We start from the raw sequence: 23,841 nt of genomic DNA on the forward strand, positions 1-23,841 counted from the left end.
TTAAGAAAAAACTACAGATTAGATAAACTGAAACTAGAGTTTTACTATGATCTTCATATGGGCATAAGATGCTTCTCTGGGCATTATTTCGTCCAGATTTATCTGCTAAATTAGTTCATAAAAGTGAATCAACAACATATCTCTTCCAGATGTATGCAAAAATCAAGAGATTAGAAAAGTCATGGGATGTTTATAATAGATTAATTGCATTATTTATATGAATATAAAAATATATTTATACATAATAAATACTTTGGTATTTAAAAAAGCAGAAGCATCCTTTAAGGAACATTACGAGGCTCTGAGGAAGAGAAAATCCCCCCCCCCCCCCCCCCCAATAGCACAAAAACACAGTATCTTATTTAGGAATTCTAAGAAATGGAATTACTGTATGTAGACTACATTTTTAAGTCTTTAAAACCAAACTCAGCCCAGAAAACTATGACACAATGCAGCCCTGGTTCCCCCTCTTCCTCAAGAGTTTCTTCATTCCCTTATAACTGTTTATCAAGATAAAAGTGAAAATAAAAGTAGCTATCCAGTATCTGAAGGAAGAGTACTTCATATTTCTGATTTGTCTGAAGTACACCGGTACCAAACCGACCATCTTAAACATAGAAACGTATGTTGTTCTTTTTCCAAAAAGAAACCTTTAAAATAACTGAATCTTGTTTCTGGTTTTGCTTCATTCAGAGTAAACAATGCACATCAGCCCTTGTACTCCACTAAGCAATCATTTAAATTAAGCAGCACCAGAAGGAAATATACAAATGCTTATAAAACTCTTCAACTTCACAATCATAAAATATTACACATGTGGAGACTTTCATGAGCCCCTGCTGGAAGATTGAAGATGTAGGAAGTTAAGGAATCACGTTGATGTCGTCACTTTCACAAAAAACCCACAAAACCTGTTTGAGTATGTGTTGGTGTTTGCAAAGAATGCAGCTAACAAGGTCTTTCCTGTTTAAACAGGACATGGAAAAAGCTGTACGTAGAGCAAATTCAGTACAATGCCAGAGAAAGAAAGAATTAAGCAAGTCACCTGAAAGTTAAACCGTTTTCCATTCTAGCAGCATTACTCGTGAACAGTTTTCTCACCAGATGTGTTTAAATGCATGGTACTTAGGCAGAAAACAAATCACACTGACATTAGATGCCTAGATCACCAAAAACACCCACAAAAGCATTAAACAGTAAAAATTCAGGCCTCAAAACTAGAAAATATCAATTTGACTTGCAAATCAGCATGAACTGCTTCTGCTTTTGAAGATAGTGAAGGTTCTAAATCCATTCATTAGCTTGATCTCAAGTATATTTTTGGCATATTTAATTATCACATTTTGGACTGTGTTGCCAATAAGTGTTAAAAGTATAACCTAACTAATCAAAGACCTTCCCATCCTTATCTCGATAAGCCAATCTTACCTATCCCCTTTCACAAAACAGCACAGAGAAAAAGGATATCATTGCCTCAGACTGCAAATGGCAGAGTAGCTTCTCTAAAGGTGGATAGTAGGCCAAGGATGGAACACAGCCCACCATGATTAGCTTGTGCTTGGCTCTTGTGATAGCAACATTAAGACGTCGCCAGTCCTTCAGGAGGGTGCCAAGCTGTTAAATAAATGTGAATTGTTTTTATTATTCTTAAATTTCAGAATTTAATGCAGGTAGATGCATTATGAAAATTAGGGGGTTATCTATTAAAATCGACTGAAAATTAATATGACCAACTTACATTTTCTTCATTGCTGTTTCTAACAAAAGATACAATTATGATACTTTTGTCTCTTCCTTGATATTTGTCTACTGTATTGACTTCCACTCTATTCTCCTTCAGTTTTGCCATCAAATCAGTGATTGTTTTTAATTGATGTCTGTATGGTGATATAATGCCAATGTCTGAAGGGTTGCAGCCAGCCTGAAAGTAGAAGAAATGGAAAACAAACAAAACAAAACACCAAAAAAAAACAAAAAAAAACCAAACAAGCAAAACAAACAAAAAAAAAAGCGGTCACTGCAGTTAACTTGGGATACTGATTACTGCCACAAGACTCTCGAGGATTATTTTTCCTCTTTAAACAGAGCTGTGAGATATTGTATCTACACCCAATCACCAATGGAACTCTAGGTATAACTGGTATTAACTGAAAAAAGATTAGTAATTGCAAGCTCCCAATCTTTGCCTTAACCTAGCACAAAGATATTCTCAAAATCCTAATTTTTCTTTCTTCCTCAAATGGTGAGGTGAACATTCAAAATTCCTTGTCTGTACTACTCCTGAAGTTGACTGAATGAAATAAGGAAGAAAGGCGAATCTCTCACCCCTACCTCACAAGAAAGTCATCCCTTAAAAGAATATAGCATCCAGCTTTTCTTGCATCCAAAATCCAGCTGGGCAAGGCACAGGGAACAGAATGCAGACCTCAAGCTCCTCACTATATTGACATGTAGCTAACCTTAAGTTTATCCTTATGATTATAATTCAACAAATAAACCATTACATATGTTGTATCTACATACATTCATATATATACGTATATATTCATATATACATACATTCATCTATATACGTATATATTCATATATACGTACATTCATATACATACGTATGTATTCATATATACATACATTCATAAACATACGTATGTATTCATATATACATACATTCATATACATACGTATGTATTCATATATACATACTTATGTATTCATATATACATATATTCATATACATACGTATGTATTCATATATACATACATTCGTATACATACGTATATATTCATATATTCATATATACATACATATAGCCTCCATTACTACAGCAGCATAAAAATTACTAATTATAAAGCTGTCCCTCTGAAAAATGTAATAAAGTTAAAGATACCTTAATAAATAAGGATGTGAGGAAGAGTACTAGTTTAGCTTCTGTCATGTTACTTACACCACCTTTTTCTGCATGTTCTGGTGCTGGAACCTATAAAAACAAACCAGAAAATAATGACTTTTGCTGATCTACAGTGACATACTATGTTCTGATCGCCATATCATACATGATTATAGTAACAGTATTAATTAAAAAATACAGCTAAATGCTAAATTTTACAGAGTATAATAGCCTATACTTTAAAGTAACTTCAGAATACATTTGCAAAACAAGTTGAAACAATTTACTTAAATGACTTCCTAGTATTAGCAAGTGACCTTAATAAACTGCAAATCTTGATCTTTTGACTTTACAGTTCATACAATATACATCATTTGAAAAAAAACAAACATTTCCCAGCCTGACACAGTAAGAGAACAAACCACATTTCACACAGGACTTCTGTTTTAAAGCTTTCCATTCAAGAATGTTTACAGTGAATTTTTCCCATTCCAATGGCAGATGTTTTTTTCTTTTTTAATGTTTCAAAGCCTACATTTAAAACTACAGGAAGAACTATCCAAAATGGTAGTACTGAATCCCTGCATCATGTATCAATGAGGAACAAGCTTATAATGTAAACTCTTGTTATATCAGTGTCAGTTTTACAATTTTTTCTCTTTGTTTAGCTCTTGCCTTCTCTAAAGTTTAACTAGTATCATTAGTAATAAATGTGTCCATGATATTGTCCTTCTAGTAACCTGGGGCACAGCTAAACATCTGGGGTCAAGCAACAAACCCCTTTACAAACAGTCCAAAACTGAGCATACACTAAACTGCTTTTTGGCTCCAAATTCCATTTACTACCATTCCCATTTACTGCCATTTACTACTTCACCAGTTCCACTACTTGCCTCTGACACTAGTGACATAGGTCAACTTTGCTTTCTTAGATGCTACTTTCTTCAGTTTTCCTTCCAAATTATTATGACACTTAAAGTGGAAGGTGGTATAGCCTGATGTAAAGAAACACTCTCAGAATCCTATTACAACTAGTTTTACTTCTCCAAACATCCACCCCAATATAATCTGAATGGCTGAGTTTGGGAATCACTATAATGTTTAACATATAGGTAAAGTAATATATTGTTAATATTTGTAAGAGTATTCCAGGTAAGTGGCATCTCCTTGCCACCACATATAAAATCTGACATTGTACAATATGCATCAAGAACTTCACAAATCCAGGAATTTAACTGACTGGGAAGCTCGCTAAGTATAATCTATGTTCAATACCCAGCACACTAAAGCACTGCACTTGAACAGAAAAATAATCTAATAGAGATTGACAAACCCATGTGCAACACTGCTGCAACTCTAAATAGAGGTCTTTGAGGCAGCACATATATATATTAATAGTAGGCTACTGCACCACATTTATTTTAGGATTCCAGCCACATACGAAAAAAATATTCTGTATTGTGTTAAGTAGGGTACTACATACTTCAGCAAGAATCCTATTCTTATACATGTCATCAAAGTTTTTTACATGACATAGTTAATTTGCAGTATGTTGGATACAGAAGCAGAATGTATTTTCCTTCATATTAGAAGATTCCATTGCCTTTTCCAAAACAGCAGCTTCACCATAGCTTGTGTTTCAACAGCTACATAGCTTAATACCTCCTGTAAGTTAACTTTTTTACATTGCCATTATGCACTCAGTCCAACTGTAATGACCTGTCATATCACAACTGAATTAAGAGCTAAGCTACACTGTTACAGCTATGCTGTTTTCTGGGAGTTTGGGGGTTGGGTTTTTTTTGTTGTTTTGGGTTTGCTTGTTTGGGTTTTGTTTTGTTTTTAAATTCACTATTCTGAAAACATCACACTTGATAAGCCTCAAAATCTGCATGTGACTAATTTTTCTTCAAGCAGAAAAGCAGTTTTAATGAACTGTTCATTACTATCCGTACTAGCATTGACATAGTAAAGAGTACAAAACTACTTTAGGGGAAAAAGGTTCTAAAAGCCAGATAATGCTTATGATAGTATATTCACATAATACACCAAAAAAAAAACCTAACAAAACCAACTTTGGCCTAGAATTACTCAGAAGACTGATAAGTCAAGGATATAATTTTCAAACATTCTGACCCAAACTGTCAGAGGATGGGCAGACTGACACGGGATTGGATAGAAAAGCAACAAACACATTTGCTCACTGTAGCAAACATGTCACATTAATAATCAGAAACAAATAGAGGCTTTATTCCGAAAAATAAGCAGAATAAATCTAAGCTACCTTGCTTGGTGTCATTCGGTATTTTTTCCTGGTTACACTATGAATAACAGAATATGGGAGGGGGAGGGGATAGGGACAAAAAGCAGCTCAAAGAAAACAAAATAAACACTGATTTTATTTATTATTGTGTTTGGAGGAAAGGGGGTGGCTCCCTCCTTCCCCCACCCATACAACTACAACAATACATGGACTTTTTGGGCTTCCTCTCAAAACATGACATTATAGCCTAATGTCTTAACAAAACCAGGAGCGTTTAGGAAAGTGAAGCTTTCATGCTGGTTCTACAAACAGAACAGCTGTCTCGTACTGAGAATGGGCTTTGTAGGGAAGAAAAAAAAAAGAAAAAAAATAAGAGGAACAGGAACTCCAGCTTTCAGATTACCAATTTTGGTATGATTAATAGATGAACAGTGTATCAGCCAGTTCTCTGCTGGAATAAATCTCTTTCCAAGGACCAACTATCTGATTTTCTATGAAAGGAACAGCAGCTATTGAGGCATTCCTAGAAAAGGTCCCCCTGTTTAGTTTAGGCATTTTTAGAAATGTCTCCAAGTCACTAATTAAACACTGTGTTTCTTTTCAGACCAAAAACTGAAAATATGTACTAATTTGTCTTTTTCCACATGCACTTAAACTCTTGTTCATTTTATTTAGAAGTCAGTTTCTTTACACGATTCTTAACTACTCTATAGAGTTTCATTTTCCTGGCAAACATTTGAGTCTCCATTAAAGGACACACCTAAAGCAACTTACTCCTCCCTCACACTTCAGTGTATACAACATCTGTGAAATTCAGTGGAGAACTGCAATTATTCCTGACATTGGTACACATCCTAGACACCATGGACACTGGAAATGAGGTCATTCTATGCTTGCAAGGGCATCCAATATGGCCACACACTTTGTGCTACACTCTGTACATAAGAAGTAACTTTATGGCACATTCAATTTGTCTAAAATATCCAAATTAAACTTTTATGCTGCTCTTAGATGCAACTGTAATACAGGTACTGCTGGAACATGTTTTACACGTTCACTGTATTGATAACTTGCATCAAAACCACAATTTTGAAGGGAGAACATAATGAAAAGAGAACATTACCTTCTCTGTGTTCAGAAAACACACAGGTGTGCCTGGATCAAGCACATTTTTCAACCATGTTTTTGAGGCATCTGCAAGGTCCAGTTTCAATTTTATTAGGTTGGGCAAATTAACAGTGGCATTTGACACCTTCTCTGAGCCACATTCCAGTCTGCCTTCATACACTAACATGTTACTCAGTGACATAATTTTGCTGAAGATTGAAAAAAACAAGAAGAGGCATTAAATCTTGCATTTTCAATCCCACAACATTAAAACCCCAATATAGTAGATAAAAGTTTAAAATACCTATTCATTCTGTATTGCACAGTCAATTGGACAACAGCATTTTGGTTTTGTTCCAGCCTTTTAAATAAGCTTTCACTCATGCCAAGATCTCTATCACAAAACAAAAAAATAAAACCAAAAAAGATGTGTCACTTGAAACACAGCAAAACCTTTCCAAAAATTCATGTTATTAATAATTGTCCAATAGCATTTTCTCTTACTTTGCTTCTGCATTCAGTACAAGTGGAGGCAGCTGCTGATGATCCCCTACCAGCACAAACCTCTTGGAGCAGAACAGTGGGCCCAGACAGATGAGCTGGCTTATCTGGGAAGCTTCATCAACAATACAGAAATCAAACTGCCTCTGAACAAAGATAGGGTGATTTACTCCCATGCAAGATGTTGCTACCACTGCCTGAAAATTGAGACACATTTTAAGGATAAGATACATCTTATACCCTTTAGTACTACATTTTCCAGATTAAAAGAAAAAAAAAAATCCCACTAAACTAAAATGTAAATCAAATTATTAATCTTCAAAATCAGACCAGTACACGTTAGTTACCTATTGGTCTCATATGCTTGCATTGATTGCAAGGGACAAACCAAAACCATCGTATAGCAGACTGTAGTAAATAACTTGTTCCTGCCATGTGTTTAGTGTATCAGGTTCTACGCATATACAATCCATGGAGTGTGCTGAAATGACTACTGTGGAAAACTACATGTTTGGTTGGGGTGTTTTAATCCCAAAGATAAAACTGCAGCACAGTTCTTCACACTGCTGTGCTTCCACTGCAATACAAAATGACTAGAATATGAAACATTAAGTCACTTCCCTTATGACTTTAATCATTCCCCTGCAATGCCTATCAACAAAAAAAGTAAATGGCATCTTTTGCAAAGCTGGCATTTATTCCAAGTACCACGAAGCTTCATTCTATCAAGAAATTTAATGGAAAGCTGCCACTGATTCAGTTTACCCAGCTCCAGTTACAGTTTGCATTGATATTCAGACAGGCAGCACTTATTTTTCAATCAAAAATTCGTGTTCAGCCAGGCCAGCTCCACAACACACCACTTCCTCTTCCCCATCTGCTCATTGTATTAATGGCCCAGCAAGCACAAGCGGGAGAAAAAGAGAGGAACAGCAGCAACAGGTGCATAATGTTAGAGAAGGTTGCAGCAGTCCACTACCCCCACCCCCCACAAGATCTCAGATAAAGGCACTGGAATCTTTGGAACTTATAACAAAGCTAAGTTACCTTTTGTAGATGTAAACAATGATTTTCAACTTTCAGACAGTTAACATTGGTCATTACTGATATAAAGAAATTGAAGAGATGGAGTATCTTTTTCAGCTCAGATTTCATATAACAATGATACACCTTTGGGATGAGTTCCTTCCCCGTGGCATCCAACCAACCATAATATTAATGTAGTTATCCCTTAACAATTGTCAGGACTAGCGCAAAAACTCTTCTCACCTGACTGTTGTAGACCTTTTCCAGATCTGCTACAGATCTAATTGATTTGGACCTGAAAATTTCTTCTTCCGTAAATTTCCGTATATCTGGATGAACCTTCTGAGCTCGCCCCAAGCGCAGGAAACCCACTTTGAATTTGGCTAGCTTTAGCAGGATATTGTCCACAGCCGTGTGTGTAAAACTAGTCAGAAGAACACTGAAGCCACAAGCAGAAAGAATTCTCACCTAACGAGTGGCAAAGGGAAGGAAAAGGTAGAAAAGGTATTAGTTCATAAAGAAGAATCAACAATCCCATGTTTGACTAGGTAAAAAACATGAAGTTTTAGAAGAAGTGAATAACCAGCATGACTTCATTTATATCAGTCTTTCATCACCAGATCTGCCAGTTAGCTATTGTCAAAGCAATATGGGCAATAGATCTGATGGTTCTCATAAACAGCAGGCCTACTATACATGTCACAAACAGTGAGAGCTAAGAAAATCCACACACACTCAAACAGCACTGAAAAGGAACTGCACTCTAAAGATCCTCACTGTCAGAACAAGTCATGCAGCCAGTTCCCACAAGCACTGTTCTCCATGACAATTTATCCACAACGGATTCAGTAGAACAGGCTGATCTAATGATAGCAGCAGCTGCTTGCTTCCCAACCTCCTCTTTCCCCATGAGTTGATGACAACTGGAAATGAGATGACACTGCAATTTCAAGAAAAACTTGCTCAGCCCACAGTCTGAATCCAGTATGCTCCTATAGTCCATTCCTGGGGAAAGAGAACCGCTAACTAGAGACGGCTAGCAGGCTGTACATAGCTGCAGCACCATGGATTTATAAAATTTACAGTGAACAAGATACTGAATTCCCCAAGGAGTCCCTTTTCCAAACTGTAACTCAGGATTTGAGGACACTTGGGGCCAAAGAATTTTAATATTAAAGTGTCACAGAAGTGATTAAATATCACACTTCAATCTCCTCTCTCTCACATACATTCCTACACAAGCAAGAGATTCCTACTCCACAAAATACATTTCTAGTTATATTAAATATAAGTTCTTAAGTAGAAGGAAATGCATTTTCTTTGCAATTATGCAGATACCAGTAGACTAAGTCACAACAGTTTTGGGCAGTATGCTTTGGCCACAATTTGTCTAATGCTATCCTCTACATCTCATAAAAAAATTTAAACATCAAAGTACACAATCTTACTAGAGCGCATATTGTAGTAGTTTTTCCTGTTCCAGGCATACCCACAATAAGTGTGTAGTCTTTTGAAAGGAGCACTTTTTTCATTGCCTGTTTCTGAGGCTTATTTAGACCTTTAAGAAGAAAAATCAAAATGAAATGTCTATACTTCATAAACATTGCAATAATTGCTAAAGTTAGTAAAACAAAACTTTAGTTTCCTCCTCCACTAGACCCCTTAAAGAAAAAAAATTGAGCAGAGTGCGTCTGTATGTTCTAATGAAGTGATGATATTAAACATAATACACAAAACACATAATACAGCATCTGTACTACTGGAAATATATCACTGAAGATATTTTTATTCTTAGACCTTTTGTGCCTTTTTTTCCGCACCTCCATATGATATCATGTACAGGCATTTATATTTTATCATACCCACTATCACACTCAAGCATACAGCTCAGAGAAAAGGGAAATGAGTTGCACATATAGCATCATTCTGTTTAGAAGCAGCATTATGTCAGAGCTGTGCTTCCCGAGCCTGATGTAAATAACCAGTACATTCCAGCTATTTGAGCTAGGCAAAGCTCAAGTAAAAAAACAAGTCTTCAGACTGAGTTTTAATGAAAAGTTCTGTTTGCTCTAAGAGAATTCAGTTAAATTTCTGCTTTCACAGAAGACTCTGTCAGAGAACACCACAATATTATCACCGAATACCAAACATTGCCACATACCTAAGTAAGTTTTGTTTTTAAAAAAGACATTAAAAAGCACCACAAAGTATCACATACTACAGAACAGTCAACAAGTCAACAAGAATGATTATGCAAGTGAATGCTTACACCAAAGCTTATCTCATTCCACTCTCAGTCTGCTTCCTCTATCCCAAGAGCCTTCCCTGTTCCTTCCTTTTGTGAAGGTTAGGGAGGTAATTATACAGTGCACTGTTTGAAATTGCAAGCTGCAGCAACAGAAGTAAAATAAAGTTGCACACAAATATCTGGTCAGGTGTCCCAACTAGTTTAAGACTTATTTAATCAAAAGAAAACATGCAAGGTACAAACTTGTTTTTAACTTTTAGGCAGAAAACTACCACTGGAACCAAAAGTATGAAAAACCCCTTATATTTAGTATGATAAATGTTTTGGCTGTAGAGATGCACTACCTAACAGGATTTTTGAGAAAGCCACTTTGTACCTTTTAAAATATTTGCAACAGTTTCCTTTGCTTCTGGAGGAAGGACAGAGCTCAAATGCTGAATAAAACGTGGTTTGTGGAAGTCAATTATCAAGTTGCGGAGCCTTTCACTGTGGATAAAAGAACCCAACCAAGAAAAGTTATCATTTGAGAAACTTCACCTGAAAATATTGTAAGTGTGAAATTAATTTGATTTCTCGTACCTGACTGGGGAATCATTCATCAATTTAGAAAGGTTTTCAAAAGTGACTCCTATGCCAAAATTGCCTTCTTCATGATCCAACCTATATATGATGTTCTTGGGGAGCTTTGACAAATTCCTGAAGGATGACAGTAACATGGACAAAATAATTCTGTTTACAAGCAGTCTGCTGATGATTAAAGACTTGTTACTAAGTTAAATGTTATCTGTCAGGGGTCCTAGGGTAAAGCAATTAACTAGAAGAAACACACTTAACTGACCTAAATAAAACACTATTGGAGCCCAATTTAAAGGCAATATAGTCCAAACAACAAAAATTACTATTAGTACAGTAATCACTGTATCCATATAGTCTCACATTGGAGTCACAAGTAAATGGGCATTTGCAAGCATGCTTTTATTCAAACAACATAGCTGAATAGATAGGCATATACACTGACCAAGTATTGAACTTCTCAATCACGGTATGAAAATTTCTGAAGGGTACTTCCCCAAGCCCAGCCAGAGAAGTCAGAACATGTCAGAGCTTTTAGAACACCCAGAAGCACCCTTTCTGAAGGCAGTATCATAGTGTCTTCAAACAGATATTTCGCCTTGCATTCTATTACCTGTCCAATAAACAGGAGACCTTTGTCACACTGACTTCGTTAACATAGCCAGTAGCCAAACCAAGTAAACCATTTTCCTCTCCACTCACAACCACTCGATCACCAACCAATAGGTTTGTTCCAGGGATGGCACCATCTCCACGTTGGAAGATATGCAGGTACTTTCCCTCAGAAATTTCCTGTACTTCTTCAACTCTGATCATGTTCCCAACACAATCTCCAGTCTTCTCTCTGAAGATAAAGGAAAAATAAATACGCTTTAATATTAAGACACTCTCAGTGAGAGAAATATTAAAAAAAAAAGGTAAAAAACATATCACCTATAACCAACCAAACCCAATGGCCACTCCTCCCCAAAAATAAACCCCAAAACCAAAAAACCACCAACAAAAAAAACACAAGACAAAAACACCTCACAAACAAAAAACCCTAAAGCAACAAAAAAAACAAAAACAAAAACAAACAAACAAACGGAAAAAAAAAAAAAAAAAACACACAAACCACACACACAAAGAACCAGGAAGATTAAGTAGTCAACCCTTATACTTGTTCCAAGAACTGACTCTAATATTTAGGCTAAAATTATCTATAATCTCCTGTTAAAAAGCAAATAGCAAAACGTACAGATCCACTTCACTAAAATGTTCCATATTTGCTTATGGAGTTGCTTGTTTCACCTAAAACAACTCAGCTACATTTCACTTTTACAGAGGCCTTGAAATGGGCCTACAAACTGCCAATTACATTTTTCCAGCTGCTGGACTAGGTAATGCGTAACAATATGCTACTTCAGCCAACAAGAAAGAGCCTTTAGTATGCTTTTACCCACATTCACAGCCACACCTAGGAGTACAGTCCAAAATGCATCACTGTTTGCCCTCAGGAAAAGGGCACAATGAGCTAGGCTTCTGAAGACTGAGGCTGCCGTTTGCTGCTTCCTATGTGTCACTTAAAAAAAAAATAAATAAAAAAATAGAACAAATACAAAACCAATAAATCTCACAAAAACTCTACCTGTGCACAGGTGCACAAGTAGCACAGGTGACTATTTCTACAAGCACTATTCTACACTAGAAAACATCTCGTATTCCTTGTAGCGAGAAGACGAGTTACAATGCTTCATTTCCTGTTACTGAAGGGAATATTATTTGTACCGAGTTAGAGTTTACATCTTACCTTTCCAAAGACGGCATCATCCATATATTTTTATATCCCTTTTTACCCTCTCCACTTTGTAGTTCCAAGGTTAACATTAGGTACCACAGGCTGAAATACTCTAAGTGGGAGGGTTTCAGGTGCTGGGTCTCTCTTTCAATAATGGGTACCATAGCAGGAGGAAAAGACACACTGGCCATCTTCTGTTCTACAGCTCTAGGAGTAGAGACAAACACAGGAAAGAATCAACTTGTATCTTTTTTTGCTTGTAAGTCTATATGTAAGTAATGCTGATCTAAATATATACCATAATACACCAGATAGATTCAACTTTATTTCAGTGATAATCTATATCCTTTATTCATGTTAGTAACATGAGATTGTTCACTTTACATCATCCTATGATTTTGAATTATGGAGAACAATAAGTTAACCAAAGAACAGTTAAAGACATTTCAAAGATAACACTGTATACATTCAGCTAGTTGATCTTTTATTCCTTTTTTGTAACATATGAATACTACATTGAGATTTAGCTAAGGAAAGTGGATTTAATAGTTAATACACAAGCAGACTTTAATTCAATTTATCTCAAAACTAAGTATCAATAGACATTATATCTAATCAGAGATACAAAATGCAACGAAAAAAAAGTTGTTGCAAAAATGAACAGCTACCCAGTTAGCAATAATCCTCTTGCTGTAACAACTGAATGTTAGAAGTAATATTTCACAAAAACTAGTTTACAAAAACCTACCATGTATGGCCATTAATCTAGCTCCTTCAACCTACACTTTCACCCCTACAAGTTGAAAAACAAGCATGCATTATATTTACACAGGATTATCCCAAAATCTCTCCTGTTCTAACATATCACATTTGATCTCTTCAATATACAATTTTGGTTCTGTTTTTTTGTGCAGCATATGAGTAAAAACTAATTGTTTTTAAAACAATTCAATAACTTTATGTGAAAATTTATCAAGTATTTGCTCATTACTTCTCTTCAACAGGAGATGCAACACTTAAGCAGAGTAATATCAATGCACTTGTCCTGAGTAAACCACAACAGTATCAGTACTTGTGTAATACCCTATAGAAAAGCAGTCTCCTACAGAGTCAAAGTGAAAGTGCTGCTGTCCAGCCATAATTCAGCCTTAAAAGACTGCTATTTCAAAGAGCTGAAAGAATATACCTTTTAAAATCATTATTTACTTAGATGCAACAGACATCAGTTATTATCATCGAGTATTTTGTTGAGGCTTATCTCAGACTTTGCCTTGCAGAAAGTGTACCTGAGCAAATACACTGAGTGTGTGCGAGAGTAGGGACCTGCACTGTAAAAGTTGCAGTGGGGTCTGTGGAGCATTCTTTTGGAGTGCAAGAGTCCTCAAAGAAATAAGAGGCTGTCAACCACAAAAATGAAACCACAGTATCAAAATCTACAATTATTCAAGCTTATTTAAAAACACGAGTCAAAACTTTTGTCTTTTTACCTGCCATATAGAACGCAATTGTGTACTTGGGAGCAATATTTACAGGCTTGACTGTCATCTACTACAGGAGGCAAAGCAGCAAGCTGTGAATTTTGTCTTCCCATGGCAGATTCATGTGTACTGTGCATTAAGTAGAAGGCCACATGGTTTCTTAACTTCATTAATTCTGTCAAAGAATTAAAAAACAGACTAAGCTGAAGGGTATGGTTTTGGGTTTGTCTGTAATACTAACGCAAAGGTAACTAGCTATCAACTTTCTAGTCAGCTAAGAAACATATAGCAAAGTCTTAGTGGCATACTAATAGAACAATTAAGTTCTTAGCATAAACTTACTGGAATTAGTAACATTGTAACAAGCAACAGATCCCTAAGTACAGATATGTTCATAAGAGTAAACCTTATAACTATTACTAAAATGTTTCATTTTAATTAAGATAATTAAGATCTGTGGGGAAACGGAACAACCTTACCTCTTCGGTCCATGCGAGCTCCAGAAACAGGGTACATAGTACCAGTTTTAAGATAAAGAAGAAATCCAGCTTCGGGATCTACTCTCCGTTCTGAATTCAATAAAGTATACAGAATAACCTGCAAACATTATGTATAAAACTTATTACAATGTATTAAAACCAAAATACTTTATACAGTGTACTTAATTTTTCCATTATTAGTATGGTTAAGCAGCCACTATCATGACAACTAATCTAGAAGCTGTAAGTAGTAAGCACCTAGCCAAGGATTTCAATTAAAAGGCATCTTCCTTAAGAGAAGCTTGTACGTAAGGCTACTACCTCTAGATCAGGCCAGTTAACCAGAAAGATGTATAACACTAATTCCTCAAGCAGTCTGCCTGAACCTAATACTTGCATACAGTAAGAAGAGACTGAAGAACAGATACACCAAGATTAAAAAAAGCCCCAAACAAGCAACAACCTACAAATGCATTTGAAAGTGGTAAACATATATACTTCTCACTGCTTGGTTCATTTCGTATCAGCAGCTTCGGGCACGCTAGGATCAGCCATCCATAAATCTAGATGATACCACATACAAAATGTTTCATATTCATAAGACAAAAATAGATCAGCTGTTGTACCTGACTTCTGTGCTCTATGGAATTAGATTCCTTGCCAGACTTGAGCTCTAATGGCATTACCCTAGACTGTACTCCAGGCTGGCGATGGATTTTCACTCTGGCTGTAACATCAATCTTTCCCTTCAATCCAAACCTGGGAGACCATATATTCTCTTCAATATCCAAGATATCTACAATCTCTATCTTACAAGAGAAATCTTCTATTTTTTCACCATTGGACCTAGGAAGAAATTGAAGTTGGAAGTTAAGTTTTCTTTATTTCTTACTATTGAAATATTAAAATGTAATTTAATATTTATGGCTTTGCAATATAGGTACCCTTTAGCCACTAACTTTCTATCTAAAGTGCATTGAGTCTCACTCAAACTCTCTTCCCCTTACAGGGGAGCCATCATATCAGAAAGCTACTTTAAACTGCACATTAACTGGTTTTAATAGGTTTTGGTCTCTTCTGAATAACCACACTCTAAAATACTTCGTGCTTAAAATTTAAGGATATACACTGATTTTATATATATACAGATTTTATTCAGATCTGCCATCTCAGCAAAACTTTCACACATGGCTATTAACATCAGGAAGTCATAGACAAGAGCTTAGCAGCAGTTGGTAAAATAAACATTTCACTGATAAAATGTTACCCTAGTGAAGAATTACCTTTTATTAATAAATAATTTCACATTTTGATTTGTAGTCTTGCACATGCCTACAGTAATAATAGAATCATAGTCTACTATGATTTGGGTTGGAAGAGACCTTAAAGACCATCTAGTTCCCTGCCATGGGGAAGGATGCATTCCACTAGGCCAGGCTGCTCAAAGCCCCATTCAGCCTGGCCTGTAACTTCTAATACAGTAGACCAAATATGCTTGCTTTTCTAATTACTAAAATTTCTACTTTGTACTACCTAGTTTACAAAGATTTTAAGACCAGTATGATTTTTATATCAGTTCACCCTGAACTGACAAAATGTTTAACATCTTTCCTAGTGCTCATATTGGCAGTTAAACCTGCAGTGCTCAAGATTAGCCATTTTGGCAGTAAGGCCATAAATTAGCTCCATATGCAAACACATCTGCATGAAAAGTGTTGATCCAAATATGAAAGGTGAACCAAACAAGATACACAATGTAGAATAGTCTTAACTTTTAATTCTGTTTTCTTACAGTTTTAGTTGCATTTTATTTTGGTTAGCTGGATTGTGCAAAAAGTCTTCTGCCCATTTAAAAAATGATGGCAAATACTCTTCCACTTCCCTCATTATTTCCGTTTGTCTCAGATTTAAATGATACCTAAAAAATAAAGCCATACACATAACAAGGCAGAAGTATTAGATTTGCTGCTGGTACAAACAAGATTTTTCATGAAATAGCAACAAGATTAATGGAAATAACTATCAAGTTTTAATAAACATCTATAAATTGTAGATAATGGCAGATTCATTAAGGTTCAATAACTGAACAGCCACCATAAAAGACAGAACGCGTATTCATATCTGATGTAGCCTTCAAAATGTCAGGTGTAACTCAATGAAAGCATCAGCACAGAAGATGTGATGAAATGAAAGCTAGACTGTAAGAAGGGGTACCGGACTCATGCATTTTAAAATGGCTAATCCTATGCTTTATGTAAAATTGAAACCATTAAAAAAATAAAAATTGAAAGACAGCCATTTGGTTTTTGCCGGAATATTGATGTGCTACTTCTTCACATACATTTTGACAGGCCTTAAACCATCTTAAATTTTAAATGGAAAGGAATCATGATCATCTCCAGTTGCTACAGTTAGGAATACACATGAAAGCATAAGTCGCATTAAACTGAACCTAATCGAGTGGCATTAGATAATTCATTGCTGGCATTCTACAATTCAGTGGATATAATGTCATTTTTCTACAGCAACAGGGAAATACCAGTGAGTTTTGCACAAAAATGTTTATATAAGTGCAAATGAGCACAGCCAGCAAACGTATGTAACTTACTTTTCAATCCTAACAATTAATAGAATAGCCTAGACACAAAAAGAGTAACTGCAAGTCATCAGTTCCAGAGACACAGAGTGATACAAAGGGCTTTAAGTCATCTCAGAAGTCACAATTCAAAATACCTACCTTCATAACAGAGCTAGTGTAATAAATATTTTAATTAATTTTAACTTCAAGCTCATCTGGGGCTAACAGATACTGACATTGCCCAATATACAATTCCTAACAATATGTATATATATATATTTTTTTTTTTTTACATAAATTACATTTTAATCAAGTCCACATTTCTACCATCTTTGCAGAGAAAACAGGATAAAGGTCCTCTAACAACTGAGCCATTAAGTAATCTGACAAAGAACATGAAAATATCAGACACTCAGTGCTTGGTCAGTCACAAGTTTAAAGTTAATCTCCTGAGGATCAAAATCAGTTATCACATTTAACTCAACTTTGGAAGATGCCTGGAAATTTAATGTTACAGGCACAAACACTCCAACCTGCTTGGCCTGAAAAAACATGCCACACATACAGTTACTCCAGAAGCATAGTTCAGATCTGTAGAAGTTGCTCAGCAGAGAAGGCAAATTACACTACAGAACATCCATCATCATCATCATGGCTTGACTTCGCCAGCGAAGATTTGAGAAGGGCTTTACCCACGCTTACTACAAGCGCACTGATGACTAAAAAGGCCAATGTGAGATAGGCAAATCCAGCTGCAAAAAGCACAGCAAAAGGTTTCCTTGGGTGGTATAGGTGGGGCGCGATTCTTTCTACGCTGTCTTTTCTCCTCGAGACTAGCTCTGCGTGAGTTCTCAAAGGAGCCAACGCCATTATGTATGGTGTGTCTCCAAGTCTCCTGATTGGAGGCCAAGGTGGACTGCTCTCACTAAGAAATACCGAAGTTTCATTAAGCAAGTTCATTTGGTAGAACATTCTCAGAATATTAGCACTATGGTTTTTAAATTAAAACTAAGGTTCTAAGATATGTCTGCTAACAAGGTTCTAAGATAAGTCTGCGAGTTCAAGTGCTTCTACCCTGTCTTCCAAACATAAAAGTCACTTGCAATGCCACTTACATTTCTTTGAGATACTTCTGTCCATACACAATTTTATTTGCAAGTTCTTCTACTTTTTCTTGTGCCAAGTTATTTGTTACTGATTGCTGGAAAATTTCATGAAGAATTGTACCAACAAGTGTTTGGCGCGAACCACACTCTGAGCCCTGCAACAGATGTTACATAACACATGTATATATGTGAAGATTCACGCCCACTTAGTGCCAAATTATCTATAAAATTTCTTGGTTTTATTTGCTGCACAATGAACTGCACTTATTTAATTCTAAGACAATTAGGGCTTTCACTTCACTAATACCTGTTCAAATCTGACTGTGAAAACAGACAGTTTGAAATGGGTCTTCCCCTCTTTATCTTTCATTTTTGTCCGAACCCTAATAATGTTAGGATACAATCACTATGTGACTGACAGGTGAGAAACATACATTAAAATCTGTTTTGAGTAAGTTTTGCCTGTGGGTTGTATTAATATTAGTATTTTCTAATGCAAATCCTTTTACAATCTTACAGATACTACCTTTTTGTATGCAGCAGTTTCCTGTGTGTTAGCAACTCGCACAGAATTATTCCAAATATCATCAAAATGGCTCAGAAACCCATGCAAGCATCACAAGGATTGGGCTCTGTAGACTCATACGAATTGAAAGTAGTAATCAGTTATGACCTCTGCACAAGCCACCACCAAACAACCGGAAATCTGATCACTGTGGTTTAAGTACTTACTGGTATCTTTTACAGACCTGGCACTTGTGGGTTGCATTCACAACTGGTGGATGGCGTTATCCCAGAGTCAGGACTTTCTGCATTGTCCCTTCCAAATGATTAGTTTGTTCCTATTACTCCTCTAATGAAGGGCTGACACCATTTCACAGTCTTCTCCCGTGCTTTAATCTTCTTGTTTTAGTCACAGGCTCCCAGCCAGCCCACGTACTCTCCATTAAGATTCCTGGCCCATTTGGATTTATACCCCTACCACATCTGGAAGTTTTCCTCAGCTGAAACTGGCAGCTGTGGCTTCTCTGCCACATATCAGTGCTGATATTACAAGAAACTTCTCCTGTTTCCAAGTTCTAGCCGCTGGATTCAGATTACCGAATCAGCCACACTAATTCTTAATGAATTGGCTGATTTTTTCAGATGCTTCTAACTTGGCCAAGCATGGCTATGTATTCATGTGGTTAATAAGAGGTAGATCACTCACAAGGGATTCACATCCATTCAAAATGTGGCAAGAAATTATCAAACAGTTGCCAGAATTTTAAGTGGGAAGACTTTTTTTTTTTTGTTCCATTAGCTGTATTAAGAAAATAGAATTATTTCAATTCTCGAAAAACAAGAAGTTCAATGAAAGACACACAGTTTCCATTCCAAGTTATTGCACTGCAAACATTAAGAAAAGCTATTAATAACATTTTGCAATACAGTATCTTGGTCAATTTAACACTGGACTAAACCACCAGTCTCAATGGAACAGTAACCCATTAATACACTTGATGCTTTAGAATTAACACTTACCCTAAACCTTTCACTCAGCACTGCTCTTCTCATACATCGAATACTATTTGATATTGTAGTACCAGAAAGCAGCAAATCTGGGTAAAGAACCAGGTATCCAGACTGTTCATCGATGACCCAGGTACCAGAGCTACACTTGCCTTCTAAATGAATTATGTCTCCTGGAACAACTGGAACAGACTCCCTATAATGTAACACATTTGAACAATCATTTGCAAGCTATGGACACAATGTATTAGAAATTATGCGCTATTAGAGCGGATTCAACATACTTTGAAACAGAAGATTACTGCAATTCTTTTTTAAGAAGTTGACCTAAATCAAGTCTGAAAGCGAATAAAGGAATTTTTACTGACAAAACCTCAGTCATTCTGAATACTGGATCATACATCAGGAAAACCGGAATGCATGGAAATCCTGTTGACTTCAGGTCATTCCAGATCTATGTATAGAGCCATTTCAGTATCTTTATGTTGCTAAGTAACATATGCACACCTATGTGTTTCAGAAAACTAAGCTAGTCTTTTCTAACACACCATGCAATCACTACACAAACACCTAAATTAAAATCCTATCCTTGCTTGAAAAAACTTCTGCAGGAGAGCTCAAGCTAAGACTATTTTAACAGACTGTATAAAACCTCATGTTTTACAAGCATAGCTTTGTACCTTTATACACATGATAAGGGTACATCATTTAGCAGAATACTTTAATTGTTGCAAGGCAACACTTAAATAGCCTGCTTCATGTTTATTGTCTTGTTTTTTAGTACAAAGACACATTAAAACTTCAAGGTAGCAATACGCACTCAACACAAGTTACATGACATCAGTTTTCTCAAGGTGAGTATCTATTACACTAATATACTGGCAATAGTGCATTAAATAAAAGTTACTTCAAGATTTCATATCACTTTTAGGACTCATCTCAAAGCTAACACAAAGAAAATTGACTTAATAACCCAATATTTCATCTTCTTTTCAGACATTTATATTCCTGTATGGATTACCAGCCGTTCCTAAGAATGCACAGTTCTGTATCTTGCAGAGACTGAGATGCCGTAATTGTCAAGTGCTTCTCAGCATCACTTCCATTTCTCTGTAGTATGCTGACTTCCAACACACAGTATCTGTTGTTCAACCCATACTTCAGTATTGTGTCAGGGAGGTTGGTTGCTTTCTTCTGAAAACTGAATTAACAATTCATTACAACGACATAACATGATTTGAAAACAGGCAACCCATACACAAGAAATGGGAAAGCTTCAAGCATAAACTCAACTTTAACCCTCTGCAATTTTCATATATATTTAGTGTGGCTTTTTAGTTCTAAACAGTAAAGCATCACATTGTCTCTTCAATGAGAGGAATGAAAACCAAGCATTTGGGCACAAAAAAACACAAGGAAGGAGACATAAAGTTGCTATTTACTGCAGCTAGTGCTTCCTTTTGGTGCCCATATATCCATATTCATTTATAGATCAATTATGACCCTACTGCAAACCCAGCTCTTGCAAGAAAGCTTTTATCTCCCTGAACACTGTAAAGCACACGTGAATTTCCACAGACATCCAAGTACCTCAAACAGAGCCAGCTAAGTTTTTCTCCCCTTAACCTAAAGTTAACTAGAAAACTGGTATTCAAGGTTCAGCTCCCCTCTGGCCAATAGCCAACATCTCAGAGAGGCCAGGGCAGCCAGTCTCCCGACACAGACCCGTCTGCCGGAGCTCTGAGAGCAGCTGGCTCCTCTCACCGACTACTCCGGGCATTCCTGACCTCTTCGCAAATGAAGCCCGTGCCGCCCCGGCGACCCTGAGAACTCCCTCCCGCCCCCGGCGCGGCAGAGAAGGCAGCCAGGCACGTCCCGCGCGCCACGCTTTACATTTCAAACCTCCCGCGCTCGTGCGGTGCCACTCGGCTGTTACCTCTCTGCCATGACCTGGTCCTCAGCCACGCACGGCTCTTCCCGCCTCAGCTCCGCAGCCCAGCCCCGACGCAACGCGAACAGGAAGGTAAACGTAGGACCCCCAAACCCCACGCCTGCACAACACCACCCCCCAACACCCCCACACACACACCGCCAGGGCGCAGGCGCAGTACAGACGCATTCCCCCGCCCGCCTCTGGGAAAGCCCCTCCCCTCGCCCTTCCCAGCTCGGCCACCGGCGGGGGACGAGCAAGCGCAGCCAATGGGGAGGTTGACTGGAGGGCGGTTCTTCGCCGGGGCGGCAAGCGGGGTTGAAGGCGCGAAGTGGCGTGCGGCTCCCCGAGCCGTTGCCGCAGGGGTGGGGCCCGCGCCGTGAGGGAGCGCGAGGGTGCCCTGAGGCCCGTGGCGGTTACGTCTGCGCATAACAGGGTAGATCTCAGCCCTACCTGTCGTTATTTCCACAGCGTCAAGTGCTGTTACAGCCGCGGCCCCTCTTCTGATACCAGTGCAGTAGTATGACGTAAAATAAGATGCGCTTTTTGCTCCCAGCTGCTTATGGGGGCAATTTTTTTCCTCTGATGAGAAATTGTTATGTTCTGAGCTGACACTCCCTGACAGACGGAGTCTGTCTGAGGCGATATAGAAGCTTTTATTATATAATGGAAACAACACGGATTTTTTATTTTTTCCACAAAACCACTTCTTCAGCAAAGGATTCCGGATCTGAGACCATCACTTTTAGCAAAGACTGAAGGACTCTAGTACTATGTATCTTCTTAGTACAGCAGTATCACTTTTCTGTAGTTCAAATGAAAATTATATATAAAGAGTTTGGTCTTGTATCTATTTAATGCAGCCAAACACTGGGAAACAGCATGGAGGCTCCAGTACTGCAAAGACAACAGTTTCGAACAGTGGTTGGGCATCCTAACAGAAAGCGCAAGCGTGGATTTTAAAAGGTAAGAGTATACTTAAATTAGCCCCTTCAGTTTTCTTTGGGATAGTGCCGAAATACATGCAGTAAATTACCTTCATGTTGCTTTCCATTGCAGAACCTCTAATATGAGCTTACTTGTAATTAATAATTATGCAGTAATACTATCAAGTGCACAATCACATTATTTGGTATGGTATTAAGAGATTACATAAATACTTCTACTTTGATCACTGGATAACCTTGTGTTCTGAAGTCTCTTTGTTGCCTATGCTGCTCTTATACACTAAAAGAGAAATTTTGCTTCTCTTATACACTAAAAAAGAAATTTTCTAACAGAATATGGTTATAGAAGTTTAAAATATGCTTTAAATAGATATATTTTTTATTAAGTTAGATGCATGCCAGGCAGTCTGGGGAATTTGTACAAAGAGTCTGAAATCCAGAAAAATACCAAACATTACTTTAGTACCAAAAGTTGCCCTGAAGTGTTAAGGCTATGACTTTTAAAATTCTTTTTGGCATCACTGGTTGAGAAAAATGTGCCTACAATTTGAAGATGCATAAGCATTCTCCAAGTCTGAACTGCTTAAATTATGGAATTTATTGTAAAAAAAAAAAAAGTGTTATCACAAGATAATTTTTTTTCTTCCAATCCTGTGACAGAGTGAGCAGTGAAACAGTTAGCATGCTTTATATGCCCTCATTTTTTAGGCCATACATTGAATTGTGGAAATGTATGAGGGGAACCCAAAGCTGTGTCTTCTCCAGCACCTGACTCAGTAATATATATTTGCCTGCTGCCACCCCAGGTAGCAAGTTTATTCTTAAAAGGTAAACTGAGATGAAATTTACCATGCATCAGATTTAGCAAGTATGCAGTCACAGTGTGAGCTGGTTCAGTAAGGCAACACCAATAAAACCCATTATTTTCTTTTTGTGGGTTAACAGTAAAGGCACTATGTAGTCAATCTACCCTGGAGGAGGCAAAATGTCAAACAGCACCCAAAGGTTACATAGCAGAACAAAACAGTATAAATGGCAAGTAAAGCCATCAACTTCCTGAACTGTTTTACTATGCAGCCATGCTAGCAATATGGTGAGAGAACATGTCAGATTCTGCCAACAGGAGTAGAAAGGAGGAGAGTACAGGAATCCTAACTCAGACCAGTCTGAAGTATCCCAAGATTCACTCCAAGAATGCGCGGGGGGGCAGTCTTATCACTCACATCACTGAAGCAGAGATCTCAGTTGAACAGACTTACACTCATTGCACAGAATAAAAACACAGTTAAGGACCAAGCATACAGGACACAGACCTTTTGTTTTATGCCTGTTTTTCTTAACAAATACAGTCGTTTTGAGGTGCAAATGTAAAAGAAGGCTTATAATAAGTGCCTTCAGCACTCCTTTATTTAAGAAAAGAGGGAAGGA

At 37.2% G+C, this 23,841-nt stretch overlaps 1 protein-coding gene across 1 annotated transcript; it reads right to left on the bottom strand.

Annotated features, from left to right (window-relative positions):
* Positions 1-330: 330 nt before the first annotated feature.
* Positions 331-21,522, bottom strand: DNA2 (DNA replication helicase/nuclease 2). Its single transcript, XM_057403257.1, has 21 exons — positions 21,473-21,522; positions 20,558-20,737; positions 19,549-19,732; positions 18,034-18,179; positions 16,133-16,258; positions 14,967-15,186; positions 14,341-14,458; positions 13,871-14,036; positions 12,396-12,590; positions 11,220-11,450; positions 10,613-10,729; positions 10,410-10,519; positions 9,234-9,343; positions 8,029-8,253; positions 6,763-6,956; positions 6,563-6,652; positions 6,275-6,467; positions 2,889-2,978; positions 1,739-1,921; positions 1,466-1,614; positions 331-853 (listed from the first exon to the last, which is right to left on the bottom strand). The coding sequence occupies exons 1-21, from the start codon at positions 21,481-21,483 to the stop codon at positions 799-801; spliced, it is 3,093 nt and encodes a 1,030-aa protein (XP_057259240.1). The 5' UTR covers positions 21,484-21,522; the 3' UTR covers positions 331-798.
* Positions 21,523-23,841: the final 2,319 nt, after the last annotated feature.

The sequence above is a fragment of the Pezoporus wallicus genome, unplaced genomic scaffold (genome assembly GCF_028554395.1).
Source record: "Pezoporus wallicus isolate ANWC-B61680 ecotype Strahan unplaced genomic scaffold, APGP_CSIRO_Pwel_v1 contig_4264, whole genome shotgun sequence".
In the NCBI taxonomy this organism is placed as follows: Eukaryota; Metazoa; Chordata; class Aves; order Psittaciformes; family Psittacidae; genus Pezoporus; species Pezoporus wallicus.

Bases quoted from the DNA above. Each gene is read 5' to 3' on its own strand.
- DNA2 (XM_057403257.1), bottom strand. The intron at 18,180-19,548 runs GTAAGTGTTAAT...CATCTGTTGCAG, and splicing joins TGCTGAGTGAAAGGTTTAGG to GGCTCAGAGTGTGGTTCGCG. The intron at 2,979-6,274 runs GTAATGTTCTCT...TTGTTTTTATAG, and splicing joins GTTTTCTGAACACAGAGAAG to GTTCCAGCACCAGAACATGC.